This window comes from Neomonachus schauinslandi, chromosome 11 (assembly GCF_002201575.2).
Source record: "Neomonachus schauinslandi chromosome 11, ASM220157v2, whole genome shotgun sequence".
NCBI classification, from domain to species: domain Eukaryota; kingdom Metazoa; phylum Chordata; class Mammalia; order Carnivora; family Phocidae; genus Neomonachus; species Neomonachus schauinslandi.
In genome coordinates this window covers 26,987,791-27,006,189 of record NC_058413.1, presented here as the reverse complement: position 1 = coordinate 27,006,189, position 18,399 = coordinate 26,987,791, and the positions used below count along the sequence as shown (strand labels likewise).

The 18,399-nt window shown below is 34.9% G+C and overlaps 1 protein-coding gene and 1 pseudogene across 1 annotated transcript in view; one reads left to right on the top strand and one right to left on the bottom strand.

Annotated features, from left to right (window-relative positions):
- The window catches only part of CCDC73 (coiled-coil domain containing 73), a 113,651-nt gene that overhangs the window by 55,928 nt on the left and 39,324 nt on the right, over positions 1 to 18,399 (bottom strand). Inside the window, exons 6-8 of the mRNA XM_021685340.2 lie at positions 11,755 to 11,793; positions 1,825 to 1,960; positions 1,510 to 1,589 (exon numbers count right to left, since the gene is read on the bottom strand). Coding sequence (XP_021541015.1) covers positions 1,510 to 1,589; positions 1,825 to 1,960; positions 11,755 to 11,793 — 255 coding nt within the window. The remainder of the gene's footprint in view (positions 1 to 1,509; positions 1,590 to 1,824; positions 1,961 to 11,754; positions 11,794 to 18,399) is intronic.
- Positions 13,282 to 14,127, top strand: LOC110576259 (annotated as a pseudogene).

Genomic DNA, 18,399 nt, shown 5'->3' with positions numbered 1-18,399 from the left:
AGCGACTGCCTTCGGCTCAGGTCATGATCCTGGAGTCCCTGGATCGAGTCCCTGGATCGAGTCCCGCATCGGGCTCCCTGCTCGGCAGGGAGTCTGCTTCTCCCTCTGACCCTCCCCCCTCTCATGTGCTTGCTCTCTCTCATTCTCTCTCTCTCAAATAAATAAATAAATAAATCTTTAAAAAAAAATAAAATAAAATAAATAAAAGCAGGCTTCATTTAAAACCAAGATGAAAACATTGATCCCAAATTTAAATTTTCCTCAAAAGTTATGATATATATGAACACTATCATCCATATTCATTTATTTATTGAATCCGAAATACGTATTGCCAAAATGACTTGTTGAGGTTTGGGGTGTAATTTTTGTAAATGACTGACAACCATGGTGGGGGTTATATTCTTCCTGGTTTATAACCACTAAGGCCATTTTTCTACTTCTGAGCCAATGACTGTGACATGAGGAATAAAATGTTTATGGCCTTCTGCCAGTCTAGATCTCAATGTCCAGTGTAGTCCTTCACTCATGATGCTCCAGCCATACCAGACTTTCTCCAGTCCCTCATATATACCAAACTCCCGCCTACACTTAATCTTAGCCAAAAGTCTGAGAAGTGATTACTAAAATTCTTTCCTACCTTTTGCACATGCTGTTCTCCTTGCCAGAGTATTACCTACTCTACGTGATGCTCCCTTTCTGGGTTCCAGTAACTTATCTTCTTGCTGTTTTGGGGGTCCAGTATGGGGACATCTCTATTGCCTGAAACATTATTCTCTTCCCTCCCTATCCCTTTACCTCCAATGTAATAAATTCACCTATTATAATGTCATCACAACCTTTTTCTTCATATCATTTACAACAGTTTTAAATTATTTGGTCTGTGTGATTGTGTATTTTGTGTCTAACTCCTCCATTGGACTATAAACTTCAAAAAAGCAGGAAAATGTTTTATTTTCTTCAGACCTGTATCCTTAGTGCCACATAGTACCTGACACATACAGTCATTCAAGTATTGAATGAATGAAGAACGAATGAATAGGGGCACCTGGGTGGCTCAGTCGTTAAGCGGCTGCCTTCAGATCAGGTCATGATCCCAGGGTCCTGGGATCGAGCCCTGCATCGGGCTCCCTGCTCAGCGGGAAGCCTGCTTCTCCCTCTCCCACTCCCCCTGCTTGTGTTCCCTCTCTCGCTGTGTCTCTCTCTGTCAAATAAATAAAATCTTAAAAAAAAAAATGAATGAATAAATGGTGCTGAGATTGACATACAGTAAATATCAGCTATTCATGTCACCATAAAAAGGCATGCCACTGGTGACAGAATATTTTGAATGGGTTAGAACAAATTCATTCATTACATTTATTGGAATCATAACTCACAGTTTGTGAATCTGTATTTAAAACGTATTTGTCTTTATACCAAAAAATATCTACCCAACTTTTTCCAATACTATTTCATAAAACTAATTAGACTATAATTTTACCTAATACTATAAAACTGTATCAATCATACCTTCTTTAAACTGCATATTTCAGATTCTTGTTTTTTATTTAAAGCTGAAAGTCTTTTGTTTAGCTGTATTGCTTCCTGTACTGCAACGTGAAAAACATTTAGAAAAATATTATATTCAACATCAATTTAAGGAAAGTATCATTAAAATGGACAGGGAAAATAGCCTCAATGCAATGTATGTAACGATTATTGAATTTAAATATTAAAATGCCATTTAATATTACCAGTAGCAGATAAGTTCAATTTATTTATTATAAATAAGCTCACTTAATCACTCCCTATTAAATATATAAGTTTAAATAAGATAGTACCTACCATTTTGTTCTAACTTTTCATGATTCTCTTTTACCAATCCAAATTGACCTGTTATCGTGCCATAATATTTCTCAATTTCATTCAGTTGCTTCTGATGATCTTCTTTAGCCAGAAGATGTAACTGGACTTTTTGTTCCTATTTTGAAATTATTTAAAATGTTATAAATATATAAAACACACATATACAACATATATGCACACATATATTTAAACATACATAAAAATTGTTTTTAATAACTTTTGTTACAAAATAGGCCATGAAAAAGTGCTGAGTACACCATAGGGAGGAAATGTTAAGGAGATACTTCTAAACCTATGTAAAATTAAAGCCTTTTTTGTCTTGTAACAAAATAGTCATTTAAACTTATACTGCCCTTATTTAGAATTTCTTTTTCAAAAACCAACTAGTTTCAGAGGCTCCTGGGTGGCTCAGTCAGTTAAGCATCTGCCTTCAGCTCAGGTCAGGATAGAGTCCTCATCGCATCGGGCTCTTTGCTCAGTGGGGAGCCTGCTTCTCCCTCTGCCTGCCGCTCCCCCTGCTTGTACTCTCATGCTCTGTCTCTCTCTCTCTGGCAAATAAATAAATAAAATCTTTTTAAAAAAATCAACTAGTTTCATTTATAGAAACGTTAATTAGTCCAAGCCAGCACTAAGCAAAATCACGAGACTATTAAAGCAATACTCTTGATAATTTAGGAAAGGAATTCTTTTCTCTAAATTTGGGGGTGCAATTACGAGTGCAGTATTGAAACTCAAGTAATTTGTCTGATTTTAATGAGTATAGCCCCTTCTCATTGCATTAAAAATTGAATTATGAGGATAATATCTATCAGAGACAGGGAGGCAATACAGTATAGTAGAAAGTCTACTTAGGCTGAGAAACATAATTGGTAAAAATTGGACCCAACGTCTATTTTAATATGGGCTTTCACTGCTTTTGGCTAAAACAACTTGTTTTGTCATACTTAGAAATGTGACTTTCAATTTTAAAAAGAAATCTTATGTTAATAAAATCAATAACATTTTTTTTAAGGTTTGACCTTGACTTGGCATTGGTAGAATCACTGATTGGTTTCACAACTTTCATTCATTTTTGCCACATGCTTCAGCACCCATGATGAGCAGTGATAAAGAACAGTGTGCGTCTATCAGTGATAAAGAACAGTGTGAGTCTATCGGCTGGTACTCAGTAATTGTTTTCTGAATGAATTGTTTTTCTGTGGAGTTGCAACAGTGTAAATTTGTTAGATTTACCTGGCCTGTATCTGTTTCCCTTATCCAGTATTATCACAATTTCAAGTATTTACTTTTAGTATTTCTTCCTCATTACAATCTAGTAGAATTGAAATTCACATGCTCTATTCTCCCCTAGTCAAGTGAAGGGCATATTACTCAAAGTAAACCAACTGATTTCTACCTTTTTGGAATTTGAAACTTGAGCAAAATGACTATGAAATGAAATAAGTTCAATAGTGATCCTATCCAGACTGATGAGACTTCTGTCCTGGGTTCCTTCAACCTGCTTCACAAACTCTGGAATTACCCTGGTCTCTGTTCATTCTCAAACCCATTCTTCACTCAAATTGATTCTGAGTGCCTCCACTAAATTTCCTTTTGCATAAATTAAACAGAGCCAGTTCCTACTGCTTAAAACCAAAGTACAGGCAGTATAGCAAAGTAGTCAAAAACGAATCTGCCTGTGTTTACATACTCCCTTTGTAATTTAGTTACGGTGTGACCTTGGGAAAATTATCCACCCTATCTTTAAAACAAAGATTCTAAAAGTATCTCCCTTCTAGGGTTGCTCTGAGGATAAAATGAATTAATACATATAAAACACAAAGAACAGATGCCTGCCACAGAATAAGCACAATATGTTTTGTTATTATTATTCCTTAAGTGATAAAAGTACCTTCAGTAGTTTTAACTAATTTTATTTAGAGTAAGAATAGCCCTAATATTAATAAAGAATACACATTACAACTTAACTTGTACCTAACTATATTCTCTTGGCAAATTTGATGATAGTCTTAACTTTTCCTTTTTCTTTTTTTTAAAAGATTTTATTTATTTATTTGACAGAGAGACAGCGAGAGAGGAACACAAGCAGGGGGAGTAGAAGAGGGAGAAGCAGGCTTCCCACTGGGCAAGGAGCCCAACACGCGATCCCAGGATGCTGGGATCATGACCTAAGCCGAAGGCAGATGCTTAATGACTGAGCCACCCAGGCGCCCCAATAGTCTTAACTTTTTCAAAGAGAGTTTTTAATGATTTTAAGCAAAGTGATAATATCGTTAGTAATGATCACGATGGATGAATTAAAAGTTTCCCATATACTTCTATGGGCTTTTCAAATTCACTACTTAGTCATTTGAATTAATCATGTAAGTTATAAACACAAACAAGCTGACAAGTGTACTTACGCTGAAGATCTTATGCCTACCTGGGTAGTCACTATTTTCAATAACTAAACAATGAAAAATGATGAACCATATTCCATTCCTCTACAATACTACTTAATTCTTTAATCTAGAGAATTATACTTGCTTTCAGCAGATGTGTAAAAACCTAACACAATTTCACTAAAATTAGTCTAAAGGCATTACTTCAATCCAAGGAATTTTTTTTAAAGATTTTATTTATTAGACAGAGAGAGACACAGAGAGAGGAAACACAAGCAGGGGAAGTGGGAGAGGGAGAAGCAGGCTTCCTGCTGAGCAGGGGGAGCCCGACGCGGGGCTCGATCCCAGGACCCTGGGATCATGACCTGAGCCGAAGGCAGACACTTAACAACTGAGCCACGCAGGTACCCCAATCCAAGGAATTTTTTTTAAGTTTTTATTTTAATTTCAGTTAGCTAACATACAGTCTAATATTAGTTTAAGGTGTACAATATAGTGATTCAACAATTCCACACATCATCTGATGCTCATCATGACAAGTACACTCCTTAATCCTCATCACCTATTTCACTCATCCCCCCACCCACCTTCCCTCTGGTAACCATCAGTTCTCTATATTTAAAAGTCTGTTTCTTGGTTTGTCTCTTTTTTAACTTTACTCATTTGTTTTCTTAAATACCACATGAGTGAGATGACACAGTATTTGTCTTTCTCTGACTGACTTATTTTGCTTAGCATTATACCTTCTAGCTCCATCCATGTCATTGCAAATGGCAAGATTTCATTCTTTTTTATAGTTGAATAATATTCCATATTATGTGGAATACTTTTATATCTCACATTTTCTTTATCCATTCATCTATTGATGGACACGGGCTGCTTCCATAGCTTGACTACTGTAAATAATGCTGCTGTAAACACAGGGGTGCATGTATCCCTTTGAATTAATGTTTTTGTATTTTGGGGGTAAATACCCAATAGTGTGATTGCTGGATCATACAGTTCTTTTTAATTTTTGAGGAAACTCTATACTGTTTTCCACAGTGTCTGTACCAGTTTGCATCCTCATCAACAGTCCATGAGTGTTCTCTTTTTTCCACATCCTCCCCAACCCTTGTTGTTTCTTGTGTTTTTGATTTTAGCCATTCTAACAGGTGTGAGGCGCTATCTCATTGTAGTTTTGATTGGCATTTCCTGATGATGAGTGATGTTGAGCATCTTTTCATGTGCCTATTGGCCACCTGTATGACTTCTTTGGAGAAATGTCTTTCATGTCTTCTGCCCATTTTTTAATTGGATTATTTGTTTGGGGGGGTGTTGAGTTTTATAAGTTCTTTATATATTTTAGAAACTAACCCTTTATTGGATATGTCATTTGCAAATATCTTCTCTTATTCTATAGGTTGTCTTTTAGTTTTGTTGTTTCCTTTGCTGTGCGGAAGTTTTTTATTTTGATGTAGTCTCAATAGTTTATTTTTGCTTTTATTTACCTTGCCTTGGAGGATGTATCTAGAAAAATATTGCTACAGCTTGTGTCAGAGACATTACTGCCTGTGGTCTCTTCTAGGATTTTTATGGTTTCAGGTCTCACATTTAGGTCTTTAATCCATTTTAAGTTTATCTTTGTATATGGTATAAGAAAGTGGTCCGGTTTTCCCAACACCATTTGTTGAAGAGACTGCCAACAGTTGGATATTCTTTCCTGCTTTGTTGAAGATAGACATAGCCATGGGTTTATTTCTGGGTTTTCTATTCTGTTCCACTGATCTGTGTGTCTATTTTTATGCCAGTACCACACTGCTTTCATTACTACAGCTTTGTAATTTAACTTGAAGTTCAGAATTGTGATGCCTCCAGCAATTTGCTTTTCTTTTTCAAAATTGCTTTGGCTATTCATGGTCTTTTGTGGTTCCATACAGATTTTAGAATTGTTGGTTCTAGCTCTGTGAAAAATGCTGTTGGTATTTTGATAGGGATTGTATTAAACGTGTAGATTGCTTTGGGTAGCACAGACATTTTAATAATATTTGTTCTTTCAATCCATGAACAGGACGTGTCTTTCTATTTCTTTGTGTCATCTTCAATTCCATTCTGTGTTCTATAGTTTTCAGAGTATAGGTCTTCAACCTTTTAGGTTAGGTTTGTTCCTAGGCATCTTATTACTTTTTGTGCAATTGTAAATGGGATTGCTTTCTTAATTTCTCTTTCTGCTATTTCATTATTGGTGTGTAGAAATTCAACAGATTCCTGTACATTGATTTTGTATCCTGTGATTTTACTGAATTAGTTTATCAGTTCTAGTAGTTCTTGGCTGAGTCTTTCAGGTTTTCATTATAGAGTATCATGTCATCTGCAAATAGTGAAAGTTTTACTTCTTCCTTACCGTTTTGGATGCCTTTTATTTCGTTTTGTTGTCTAATTGCTGTGGCTAGTACTTCCAGTACTATGTTGAATAAAAGTGGTGAGAGTGAACATCCTTGTCTAGTTCCTGACCTCAGGGGAAAAGCTCTCAATTTTTCCCCATTGAGGATGATGTTAGCTGTGGGTTTTTCATACAAGACTTTTATTATGTTGAGGTATGTTTCCTTTAAACCTACTTTGTTAAGAGCGTTTTTTATCATCAATGGATATTGTACTTTGTAAAATGCTTTTTCTGCATCTACTGAAGTGATCATATGGTCCTTATTCTTTCTTATTGATGTGATGTATCATGTTGATTGATTTGCAAATATTGAACCACCCTTGTATCCCTGGAATAAATCCCACTTGATCGTGGTGAATGATTTTTTTAATGTATTGTTGACTTTGGTTTGCTAGTAACTTACCGAGGATATTTTGCATCTATGTTCATCAGGGATACTGGCCAGTCGTTCTCTTTTTTAGTGGTGTCTTTATCCAGTTTTGGTATCAGGATAATGCTGGCCTCATAGAATGAATTTGGAAGTTCTCCTTCCTTTTCTATTTTTTGGAATAGTGTGAGAAGAATAGCTATTAACTCTTCCTTAAAAGTTTGGTAGAATTTGCCTGTGAAGCCAGTTGGTGCTGGACTTTAGTTTCTTGGGAGTTTTTTTATTACTTATTCAATTTCTTTGCTGGTGATCACTCTGTTCAAATTTCTATTTCTTCCTGCTTTAGTTTTGGTAGGTTATATGTTTCTAGGAATTTATCCATTTCTTCTAGGTTGTACAATTTGTTGGCATATAGTTTTTCATAATATTCTAATTGTTTGTATTTCTGTGGTATTGGTGGTTGTTTCTCCTCTGTCATTTGTGATTTTATTTTAGTCTTTTCTCTTTTTTTCCTGATAAGTCTAGCTAGAGGTGTATCAACAGAACCAGTTCCTGGTTTCGTTCATCTGTTCTACCATGTTTTTTTAGTTTCTAGATCATTTATTTCTGCTCTAATCTTTATTTTTTCCTTCATTCTGCTGGTCTTAGGTTTTGTCATTGTTCTTTTTCTAGTTCCTTTAGGTGTAAGGTTAGGTTGTTTGCGATTTTTCTTAGTAGTCCTATATTGCTAAACACTTCCCTATTAGAACTGCTTTTGCTGCACCCAAAGCTTTTGCGCTGTTGTGTTTTCATTTTCATTTGTTCCCATGTACTTTTTTATTTCTTTTTTTATTTCCTGGTTGACCCATTCATTGTTTAGTACCATGGTATTTAACCTCCATATATTTGTGGTCTCCAGATTTTTTCTTGTGGTTGACTTCTAGTTTCATAGCATTGTGGTCAAGGAATTTTTCAATTTTTCAGCTTTGATGAATTTTTATGTAGTGTTATGAGAATATTGTCCACTACATATTAATATAGGCTTCTTTAACCTCCCATTAAAAAAATGGTAAATAGGCTGTTAATGCCTGTAAAGATTAATAATCCTGATAACTAAAACTGCAGTAAAGATTAAAGTGATTTAATTGGTTTTCTCTACATACATAGAGCTCTATACACATTAGAATAATTTGTGATATACTCTATTATTCCAACATCCTTTGCTTAAAGCCAAAGTCAATTCAATTAAAATGAAGTTTTATTTGTTTGCATGACATAATTCTGATTTTCAAATACATTAACCAATTCAATGACCATGATATTATAAAGACTTTCAAATTACATGGGCACACATAGCTCATTAGCCCATACAGGCCCATATGGGGCTGTTCATATATGAACCCACTTGGCTGCTCTGATTCAGTTTTGATAATGAGATGAAGAGGCCAGCTGTCAGGTTTGCTGCTAATCGCATGTCAGCGAATAGCTTAAATTCTTTGGGAAGCAACAACAAAAACAGATTGGTATCACTTGCCTGAGAAAGCCAAGAACATTTTAAAGAATAATATAAATAACTTTACAGCATTGTTATTAAAACTTTAATATTACATACTATATCATGGTAAAGATAACTTTATTAAGATGACTAAGAAATAGGTAAGGACATACTGTTTTTGTTCTTTTTACCTCTGTGAATTGGTTCAAGCTATTTTCTTTTACAGAATTTTATTACTAAATGCAAAAACTTTATCCACAGAAAATGTTAGGATTCATTGCTTTCCAAATACAAACTTAAATTTTAACAAATTTAATCCACGAAAAACAAGATTAGAGGAAAAGAAGACAGTATCTGCATAATTAAGAGTGAAGTGTACAGGTACATGTGTGTGCACATGTGTGTGGTCTCAAAGATTACATTAAAACTTCGAGGCATTTAAAATAGGAATAATTTAAAAATAGTATTTACACACAACTTTTTATAATTACATTTACTAATAAAAGGTATAGCTGCTCACTTCCTTCTTATTTCCTTATGGAGACCAATTTGAAAACCTTTGGGAATAAAATTAATTTCCCTTAAAATAATTAATTCATTAAATTTTAGAGAAAAAGATAAAAACTCAAGAAACTTCATACATTCTTCAAATCTATTTTGCAACTTACCTTTCAATTTCTTCACTATGACCCCAAAATAAATCAATGGGGTTATAAAACTCACTTTTTAAAAAACCTATGGCATCTTTCTTAAGATATTTTTACCTTTTTTAGTCACAAAGATAAGGTATATAATACTTAAAAAACTAACTTAAAGTTACACTAATAGTTTGTGTGTACAGATACAAATTATATTTATAATTATGAAGATTATTTCCAGACAAGTCTTCATTCTAAAAACATTCTACTATGAAAGGAAAAAATGTGGTAATTTTAAATCATATGAAACCTTCAGTATTCAAACTTTAATTTAATAAAGAAAAATAAATCTTTCTGTAAGTCTTTGCTTTAGAGGAAAGTGATATACAAAAAAATAAAACATAACTAAGAAATGGTTGGATATGTTTTTACTTCATTTATTAAGTCTTATCAGCTACTCATTACAAAACATAGTCACCTGATACAGTAATGATGAGAACACAACAGGAAAGATTTTCATCAATCACCAAATCACAATAATAGTTAATTTGATGTTCTATAGTTTTTTCTTTAATAAAGATTTTATTTATTTATTTGACAGAGAGAGAGATAGCGAGAGAGGGAACACAAGCAGAGGGAGTGGGAGAGGGAGAAGCAGGCTTCCCGCTGAGCAGGGAGCCCGATGCGGGGCTCGATCCCAGGACCCTGAGATCATAACCTGAGCCGAAGGCAGATGCTTAACGACTGAGCCACCCAGGCGCCCCTTCTATAGTTTATTTTTATTATTATTTTTTTGCATTCTTTCTATTGGTAATGATCAATGTGATCATTTGTTCAATAGAAGGTTAGGGTACTTTTAGAGCTAGGTGAATCCTTCAATTCATAATTGTGTTAATTTATCTAGAGACATATTACCACCTCCACACAAAAATCAGCTTACTGAATTCCCAAAACACAGAAATTTACTAGTAATTAAGGGCTCACCTAGAGGAGATCATGAACTTCTTTACAATTTTCTTAATACTGTTTTAAAAATTATTTCTTTTTGGACACTTAACTTAATCAGTTGCTTCCCAAAATCCTGCCTTGACACAGTGACCATTTTGTTTCCTGTCTTGCCCATAGAATTAAGTTACATAAAAGAAAAATGATTTTAATAAAATAAGATTAACTTAATTACTGAATATAGTACTTTGAATAAAGGTCATTTGAAATACATAGAAATAATGTAAGAATGTTTAGAAAAAAGATTATTTTTAAAACTTAAATCAATTATCTAAAACACATTTAATATTCTGTCAGAATGGGTATAAAATATCAATTGTACATATCAATATATACAATTATTTTAATGCCAAATTTAATGCTTTGAATTGTCAGAAAAAACACTGTCACTATAAAATATCATTTTAGAAGGTTTTTAAGAGGTTGTCATTCACATTAACAAAATACTCAGACGTGACTAAAAACTTGTTTTCATTTTTTCTAAGACTGTAAGTATCTGTTTGATGAAATTTTAAAGTGGAATAAAATAAAACACATTTTATGTTGCCTTTGATCTTTAACTTGTAGCCTTATCTCCCAGGTCAGAGGGCACATTATTCAATTTCACTATATTTTGTGTAAAACCACTGTAGCGTTGAAGATGACTTTCAGTACAAATGTCATGGTACTTAAAGCTAAACCAGAATCTAGTTTTTCAGCTTAATTAAAATCATAGTTTAAAATAGTCTGACAATATTATCTTTATTCTTTCCAGTTGAACAGCAACAGAATTTTCGCATCTTTTATTTAATCAAGCTTAGCAATCTTTCTAAGCCTCTTTTATTTTCTAACACATCAAAAACAATTTCACGAAGCAAAACAGTTACTTTATTTTTCTGTATTTAATGAGAAGTGATCTCTCATTTCTTACTTCTCATACATACAATATATAAACTTCACTCAAAAATTACTTTTACTTGTCTTACAGTCTGCTCCAAAGAAGGAAGATTGAAATAGCATAAGTCCATCCAAAGGGCCCTCAGAAGATTTAAGTGGATATGGGAGAATTGTGCTCAATCAAAAATACAGAAAAAAAATCCTTCTAAATCAAATAGGGATAGGAAGAGAGAATATCAAAGTAAATATTCCATATTATGCTATAAAAATGTAAATATTAGTTTTTAATATACTATAGAAGAGGAAGGCACAACAAACACTTGTTGAATGACAAAGAATGAGTACCATATCCCAAGGGTCATATTCAAATGCAACTTTGTATTATTTTAAATTTTCAGGCAATCATTAATAACTACATGTTTGCATAAATACCTAGAAAAGATAATAAAATAATAGGTTTTGTTGTTCTTATTTCCTTGTTCTTTGATATTAAAATAAGCCCTCTACCAATAATGGGAACTGGGTTAAATTTATTTTGTAATATGTAAACACTATGTAATCCAGAAATAAATTTGTGAAGTAAATTCATTTAAGCTATACTTGAAACTGTAATTCAGTCCTTTAAAGGGAATATTAATACCCAGTTTCAACTTATTTTAATATAAATGCCACATTTATATTGACAAAGATACTACAACATTATGTGCTAATCTGGGGAGTGGGTGTATATTTTGTAATCTCCTTACCATTTCACTTACTTTCTTCTGTAAAGAATATTTAGAAACCTTGAAAAAACAAAGAGAAAATTCATTATAATTCTGCACTTATCTGTTATCCTCCTGATATTAAAATTGTATGCTATAAAATGTGGTGTTTATTTCCTATGCACTATTTTTTCCTTGGGACATTTTTTTCAAGATGTTATTTACCATAACTTTCTTCTGTATAACAGAAACAATATATTCACTAATTATTCAACACATATTTATGGAGCACCTACTATATACCAGTCACTTTCCTTAGGACTCTGGGATACAGCACTGAACTAAACAAATCCCTGACCTTTAGAAGCTTTCTGTCTCGTGGGGGTACTGGTAGACAGACAATAAAATATAGATAAAAAGTACAAAGGTTAGAGAGTGACAACTACTACGAAGGAAAATAAAGCAAGCAGAATAGCAAGAGCAGTCCAGGAGAGTTTGTTACTTAGTATCAGCTCTTCATTGAAGAAAATTTGATAAAATGAAAAAGCATAGGGTAAAAAGTTTTAAACAAACCATCTCACAACCCAGAAATAACAATCATTAATACTTTGATACTTCCAGTTATTTTTCTATGCATTTATACTTTAAAAGAGATCCAGTGGGGAGGGAATAATAATATATGTACTATTTTGTGACCCATTTTTACTTAATATATGACAAGCACCTTTTTATGACAAATTAATCTACAATGCAACTTTTTAATGGTTACATAGTATTCCACTGTTTAACTTAATACCATAGTTTACCAAATCACTCTCATTTTTGTAGGTTTACCCAGTTTGCAGTTTTATGACACTATTGTGAAATAAACATGCTTGTACGAAGAACTATAGTTACTCATTTTAGCAGAATAAATTCCAAGAAGCAGAATTCCTAGTATTTGTTCCTTTTCATAGACTTTTAACAATTCTTACATAGTCCTCCAGAATGGGTGACCAAGTTAAACTCCAAACAGCTGTGGATGAATGCTCATTTTCTTAAACTGTTTATATTTGTTAAATTTTAAGCAAAAATAATTACTTCACATTTCCTATTCGGAAATCAATCTAGCCTTCTGCCTTGAATAAGCTGATAATTTTATTTCATTTTGTGGAATAGGTCATAGGTGATTTATTTCTTCAACAAATATTGAATGCATACTATAGTAAAGCATTAATATACACAATGGGGGTACAATACTGAACCAAAAAAAATCCTGTCCAGATTAAACTCTGGGGATTGTAGAAAATAACCAATAAAAATAAGTTTAAATACATGATCTATTAAATATTGATAAGCACTAAAGAAAAATAAATCAAGGAAGGAGATTACATAAGATGCCCCAAAAAATCCTTTCCGAGATGGCATCTCTTGAGTCAAGACTTGATAGGAGTGAGGAAGACAATTTCAGCAACTGCAAAGGCCCTAAGGTAGGACAACATTTGGAGTGTTTGTAGAACAACAAGAAAGAGTAACTGGAGCTTCTTGCAGACATGTGTCTGCCCTTGTTTCATGGGCTTTCTGCACAGCATGACCCCCAAACACCAGTCTTTGATCCTGCCTCAAACAAAGAAACTGAGACTACCTCCTGCCCCCAAGCCAGAGGTGACATCGATCTCTCATCACTTGCTGAAGGGAGAAACAGAACAGCAAGAAGCAACTGAACATACTGATGAAGTACAAGATGAAATAGACAGACTTAATGAAGAAGCCAGTGAGGAGATTTTAAAGGAGAACAGAAATATAACAAACTCCACCAACGATTTTTTCAAAGAGATTGGACTTGATTGCCAAAATCCCAAATTTGGGGATAACAACATTTGTCAATGATCCACAAGTATCTGTACTGTTTGGAAGGAAGATGAAGAGGCACTGCATTATTTGACAAGAGTTGAAGTGACATAATTTGAAGATACTAAATCAGGTTACAGAATAAATTTTTATTTTGATGAAAACCCTTACTTTGAAAATAAAGTCCTCTCCAAAGAATTTCATCTGCATGAGAGTGGTGATCCATCTTCAAAGTCCACTGAAATCAAATGGAAATCTGGAAAGGATCTGACGAGACGTTCAAGTCAAACACAGAATAAAGCCAGCAGGAAGAGACAGCCTGAGAAACCAGAGAGCTTGTGCATCTGGTTTACTGACCATTCTGATGAAGGTGCAGATGAGTTAGGAGAGGTCATCGAAGATGATATTTGGCCAAATCCATTACAGTACTATTTGGTTCCTGATATGGATGAGGAAGAAGGGGAAGGAGGAGAAGACAATGATGATGAAGGATTGGAAGATATTGATGAAGGAGATGAGGATGAAGGTGAAGAAGATGAAGATGATGATGAGGGGGAAGAAAAAGATGATGAAGGAGATGACTAATGAAACACTGATGGATTCCAACCTTCCTTTTTGAATTTTCTCTAGTCCCTGGGAGCAAGCTGCAGTCTTTTTCCCCCCTCCTCTTGTGCTTATTTGCCCTGTTTTTTGAAATCTCTTCTCTCTCTTTATACCATGGTTCTCAACTTATTTTGGAGGGAAATACCTTGAGCAGAATACACTGGGAAAAGAATCTCTCCCCCTTTCGATTCCAAATTCATTTTTTATCATTCTTTTTTTAATTTTATTATGCTATAATCACCATACATTACATCATTAGCTTTTGATGTAGTGTTCCATGATTCATTGTTTGCGTATAACACCCAGGGCTCCATTCAATACATGCCCTCTTTAATACCCATCACCAGGCTAACCCATCCCCCCAACCCCCTCCCCTCTAGAACCCTCAGTTTGTTTCTCAGAGTCCATAGTCTCTCATGGTTCATCTCCCCCTGTGATTTACCCCCCTTCATTTTTCCCTTCCTACTATCTTCTTCTGTTTTTTAACATATAATGTATTATGTTTCAGAGGTACAGGTCTGTGATTCAACAGTCTTACACAATTCACAGCGCTTACCAGAGCACATAACCTCCCCAGTGTCTATCACCCAGCCACCCCATCCCTCCCACCCCCCACCACTCCAGCAACCCTGTTTGTTTCCTGAGATTAAGAATTCCTCATATCAGTGAGGTCATATGATACATGTCTTTCTCTGATTGACTTATTTCACTTAGCATAATACCCTCCTATTCCATCCACGTTGTTGCAAATGGCAAGATTTCATTCCTTTTGATGGCTGCATAATATTCCATTGTATATATATATACCACATCTTCTTTATCCATTCATCTGTTGATGGACATCTTGGCTCTTTCCACAGTTTGGCTATTGTGGACATTGCTGCTATAAACATCGGGGTGCATGTACCCCTTCGGATCCCTACTTTTGTATCTTTGGGGTAAATACCCAGTAGTGCAATTGCTGGGTTGTAGGGTAGCTCTATTTTCAACTTTTTGAGGAACCTCCATACTGTTTTCCAGAGTGGCTGCACCAGCTTGCATTCCCACCAACAGTGTAGGGGGGTTCCCCTTTCTCCGCATCCCCGCCAACATCTGTCGTTTCCTGACTTGTTAATTTTAGCCATTCTGACTGGTGTGAGGTGGTATCTCATTGAGGTTTTGATTTGGATTTCCCTGATGCTGAGCGATGTTGAGCACTTTTTCATGTGTCTGTTGGCCATTTGGATGTTTTCTTTGGAAAAATGTCTATTCATGTCTTCTGCTCATTTCTTGATTGGATTATTTGTTCTTTGGGTGTTGAGTTTGATAAGTTCTTTATAGATTTTGGATACTAGCCCTTTATCTGATATGTCATTTGCAAATATCTTCTCCCATTCTGTCAGTTGTCTTTTGGTTTTGTTGATTGTTTCCTCTGGTGTGCAAAAGCTTTTTATCTTGATGAAGTCCCAATAGTTCATTTTTGCCCTAGCTTCCCTTGCCTTTAGCAATGTTTCTAGGAAGAACTTGCTGCAGCTGAGGTCGAAGAGGTTGCTGCCTATGTTCTCCTCTAGGATTTTGATGGATTCCTGTCTCACATTAAAGTCTTACAACCATTTTGAGTCTATTTTTGTGCGTGGTGTAAGGAAATGGTCCAGTTTCATTCTTCTACATGTGGCTGTCCAATTTTCCCAACACCATTTGTTGAACAGACTGTCCTTTTTCCATTGGACATTCTTTCCTGCTTTCTGAAGATTAGTTGACCATAGAGTTGAGGGTCCATTTCTGGGCTCTCTATTCTGTTCCATTGATCTATGTCTCTGTTTTTGTGCCAGTACCATACTGTCTTGATGATGACAGCTTTGTAATAGAGCTGGAAGTCCAGAATTGTGATGCCGCCAGCTTTGCTTTTCTTTTTCAACATTCCTCTGGCTATTTGGGGTCTTTTCTGGTTCCACACAAATTTTAGGATTATTTGTTCCATTTCTTTGAAAAAAGTGGATGGTATTTTGATAGGGATTGCTCTGAATGTGTAGACTGCTCTAGGTAGCATTGACATCTTCACAGTATTTGTTCTTCCAATCCATGAGCATGGAACATTTTTCCACTTCTTTGTGTCTTCCTCAATTTCTTCATGAGTATTTTATAGTTTTTTGAGTACAGATTCTTTGCCTCTTTGGTTAGATTTATTCCTAGGTATCTTATGGTTTTGGGTGCATTTGTAAATGGGATCGACTCTTTAATTTCTCTTTCTTCTGTCCAAATTCATTTTTATCCCTTCCTGTCACAACAAAATTTTATGGAATCAAGACCCCTGTGCTCTGTGGGAAAAAAGAAAAATCTTCTGCTCCCTTAGCCCTGTGTAGTAGTGCATAGAATTCTAATTTTTCCTCCTTTCTCTGTATACTGGGCTCAGAGATTACACTGTGTCTCTATGTAAATATGGAGAGTTAGCACTTACCAACATGTATCTACTTTCTGTTGTTAAAAAAAAAAAAAGAAAAAACTTTAAAAATGGGGTTATAGAACGTCAGCAAAAGGTAAGTTTGAGATGGTTAGGTAGGTTAAGTGGGGATTTTGACAACATTGTCTTCTCCTTTGGCATGTTTAATTGTGATGTTTAACGACACCCTGCAGTTTAAGTTGACACTTTTAAAATAAAATTATCTCCTAATGATGACTTGAGTCCTGCCACTCAATGGGAGAATGAGCAGAACCTGTAGGATCTTATTTGGAATTGACATTCTCTACCATAATTTTGTTCCTGTTTATTTTTAAATTTCTTCTTGTTTCTCTGGAAAGGAAAGATGATGCTCAGTTTTAAACATTAAAAGTGTACAAGTTGCTCTGTTACAATAAAATTAAATGTGTACACACACACACAAAAGAAAAACAAGAAAGCCAATATAGCTGGAAGGGAACAAGCAAGGGGAAGATCAGCAATAGAGGAGTTCAGAGAAAAGTAGGAGGCAAGGGGGGCAATTCATTGTCGGTCTTGCAATGCATGATATAGATTTAGGTTTTTACACTGACTGAGACAGGAAGACATTGAAAAGTTCCAAGCACAAGTATAACATACCCTGACTTGCTTTTTTAAAGGGTCACTCTGTTGACACTAACAGGGGACAGAGGTGGAAGCAGGAAAACCACTTAATAAGCTATTGTCATAATCCGGATGAAAGGATAATGAAAGAGGACTAGAGTTTTAATAATGAATATAGTGAGAAGTGGTCAGATTCTGGATATACTCTGAGGGGAATGCTGAAAAAATTTGCAACAGGAAAAAAAGGGAACCATAATTAATGAGGAAAGAAAAGACAAAGAAGTTTTCAGGAGGGGGATATTTTCTAAAACAAAAAAATCATGTTCATGGTTTTGAATATATCAAATTTCATGTCAATCCAGGTGGGATCTAGGGCTGGAGATATATATTTGAAAGTCCTTTGCACATAGATCCCAACTGAAAGACATGAGATGGTATGAGATCAGAGTATTTTTTTTAAGTTTATTTATTTATTTATTATTTATTTGACAGAGAGAGACAGCAAGAGCAGGAACACAAGCAGGGGGAGGGGGAGAGGGAGAAGCAGGCTTCCCGCCGAGCAGGGAGCCTGACGTGGGGCTCAACCCAGGACCCTGGGATCATGACCTGAGCCAAAGGCAGACACTTAAACGACTGAGCCACCCAGGCGTCCCTAGATCAGAGTATTTTTTGAAGCATACAGACAAAAGAAAAGTAAAAGGGTAGAAGTCATCTAGAAAAAAAAAAAAGAGGAAAACAAACTTCAGAACACTTTCACTCTAATCCTGAATTTATTATTTGCTAATGTAATATTTAATTTTATGTGGCTACTTGACTGGAACAAAAGGTGCCCAGATTAAACATTTCTGGGTGTGTCTGTGAGGGTGTTTCTGGGTGACATCAGCATCTGAGGCAGTGGAATCAGTAAAGTAGATTGTGGCACTTCTCTGCTTCCATAGTTGGGTAACCCAATCCCTCATAATAAATCTCTTCCTATATGTATATACTATTGATTCTGTTTCACTGAAGAACCTTCACTAACATAGCTACCATTTGCCAAAGGTAAAACTCATACATCTAGAGCAAATTTACAAAATTCTTTCAAGTCACTGTTCTTCACACATTAACACCTCTGCATTTAATTCTTTCTGAATCATGATTCACAGCTACATTTTATCAACATCTCTAGAGCATTTCCCACCTTAAAAAGCTACAACATAGTTACATTCCTATGAAACATAAATAGAATTTGAAAG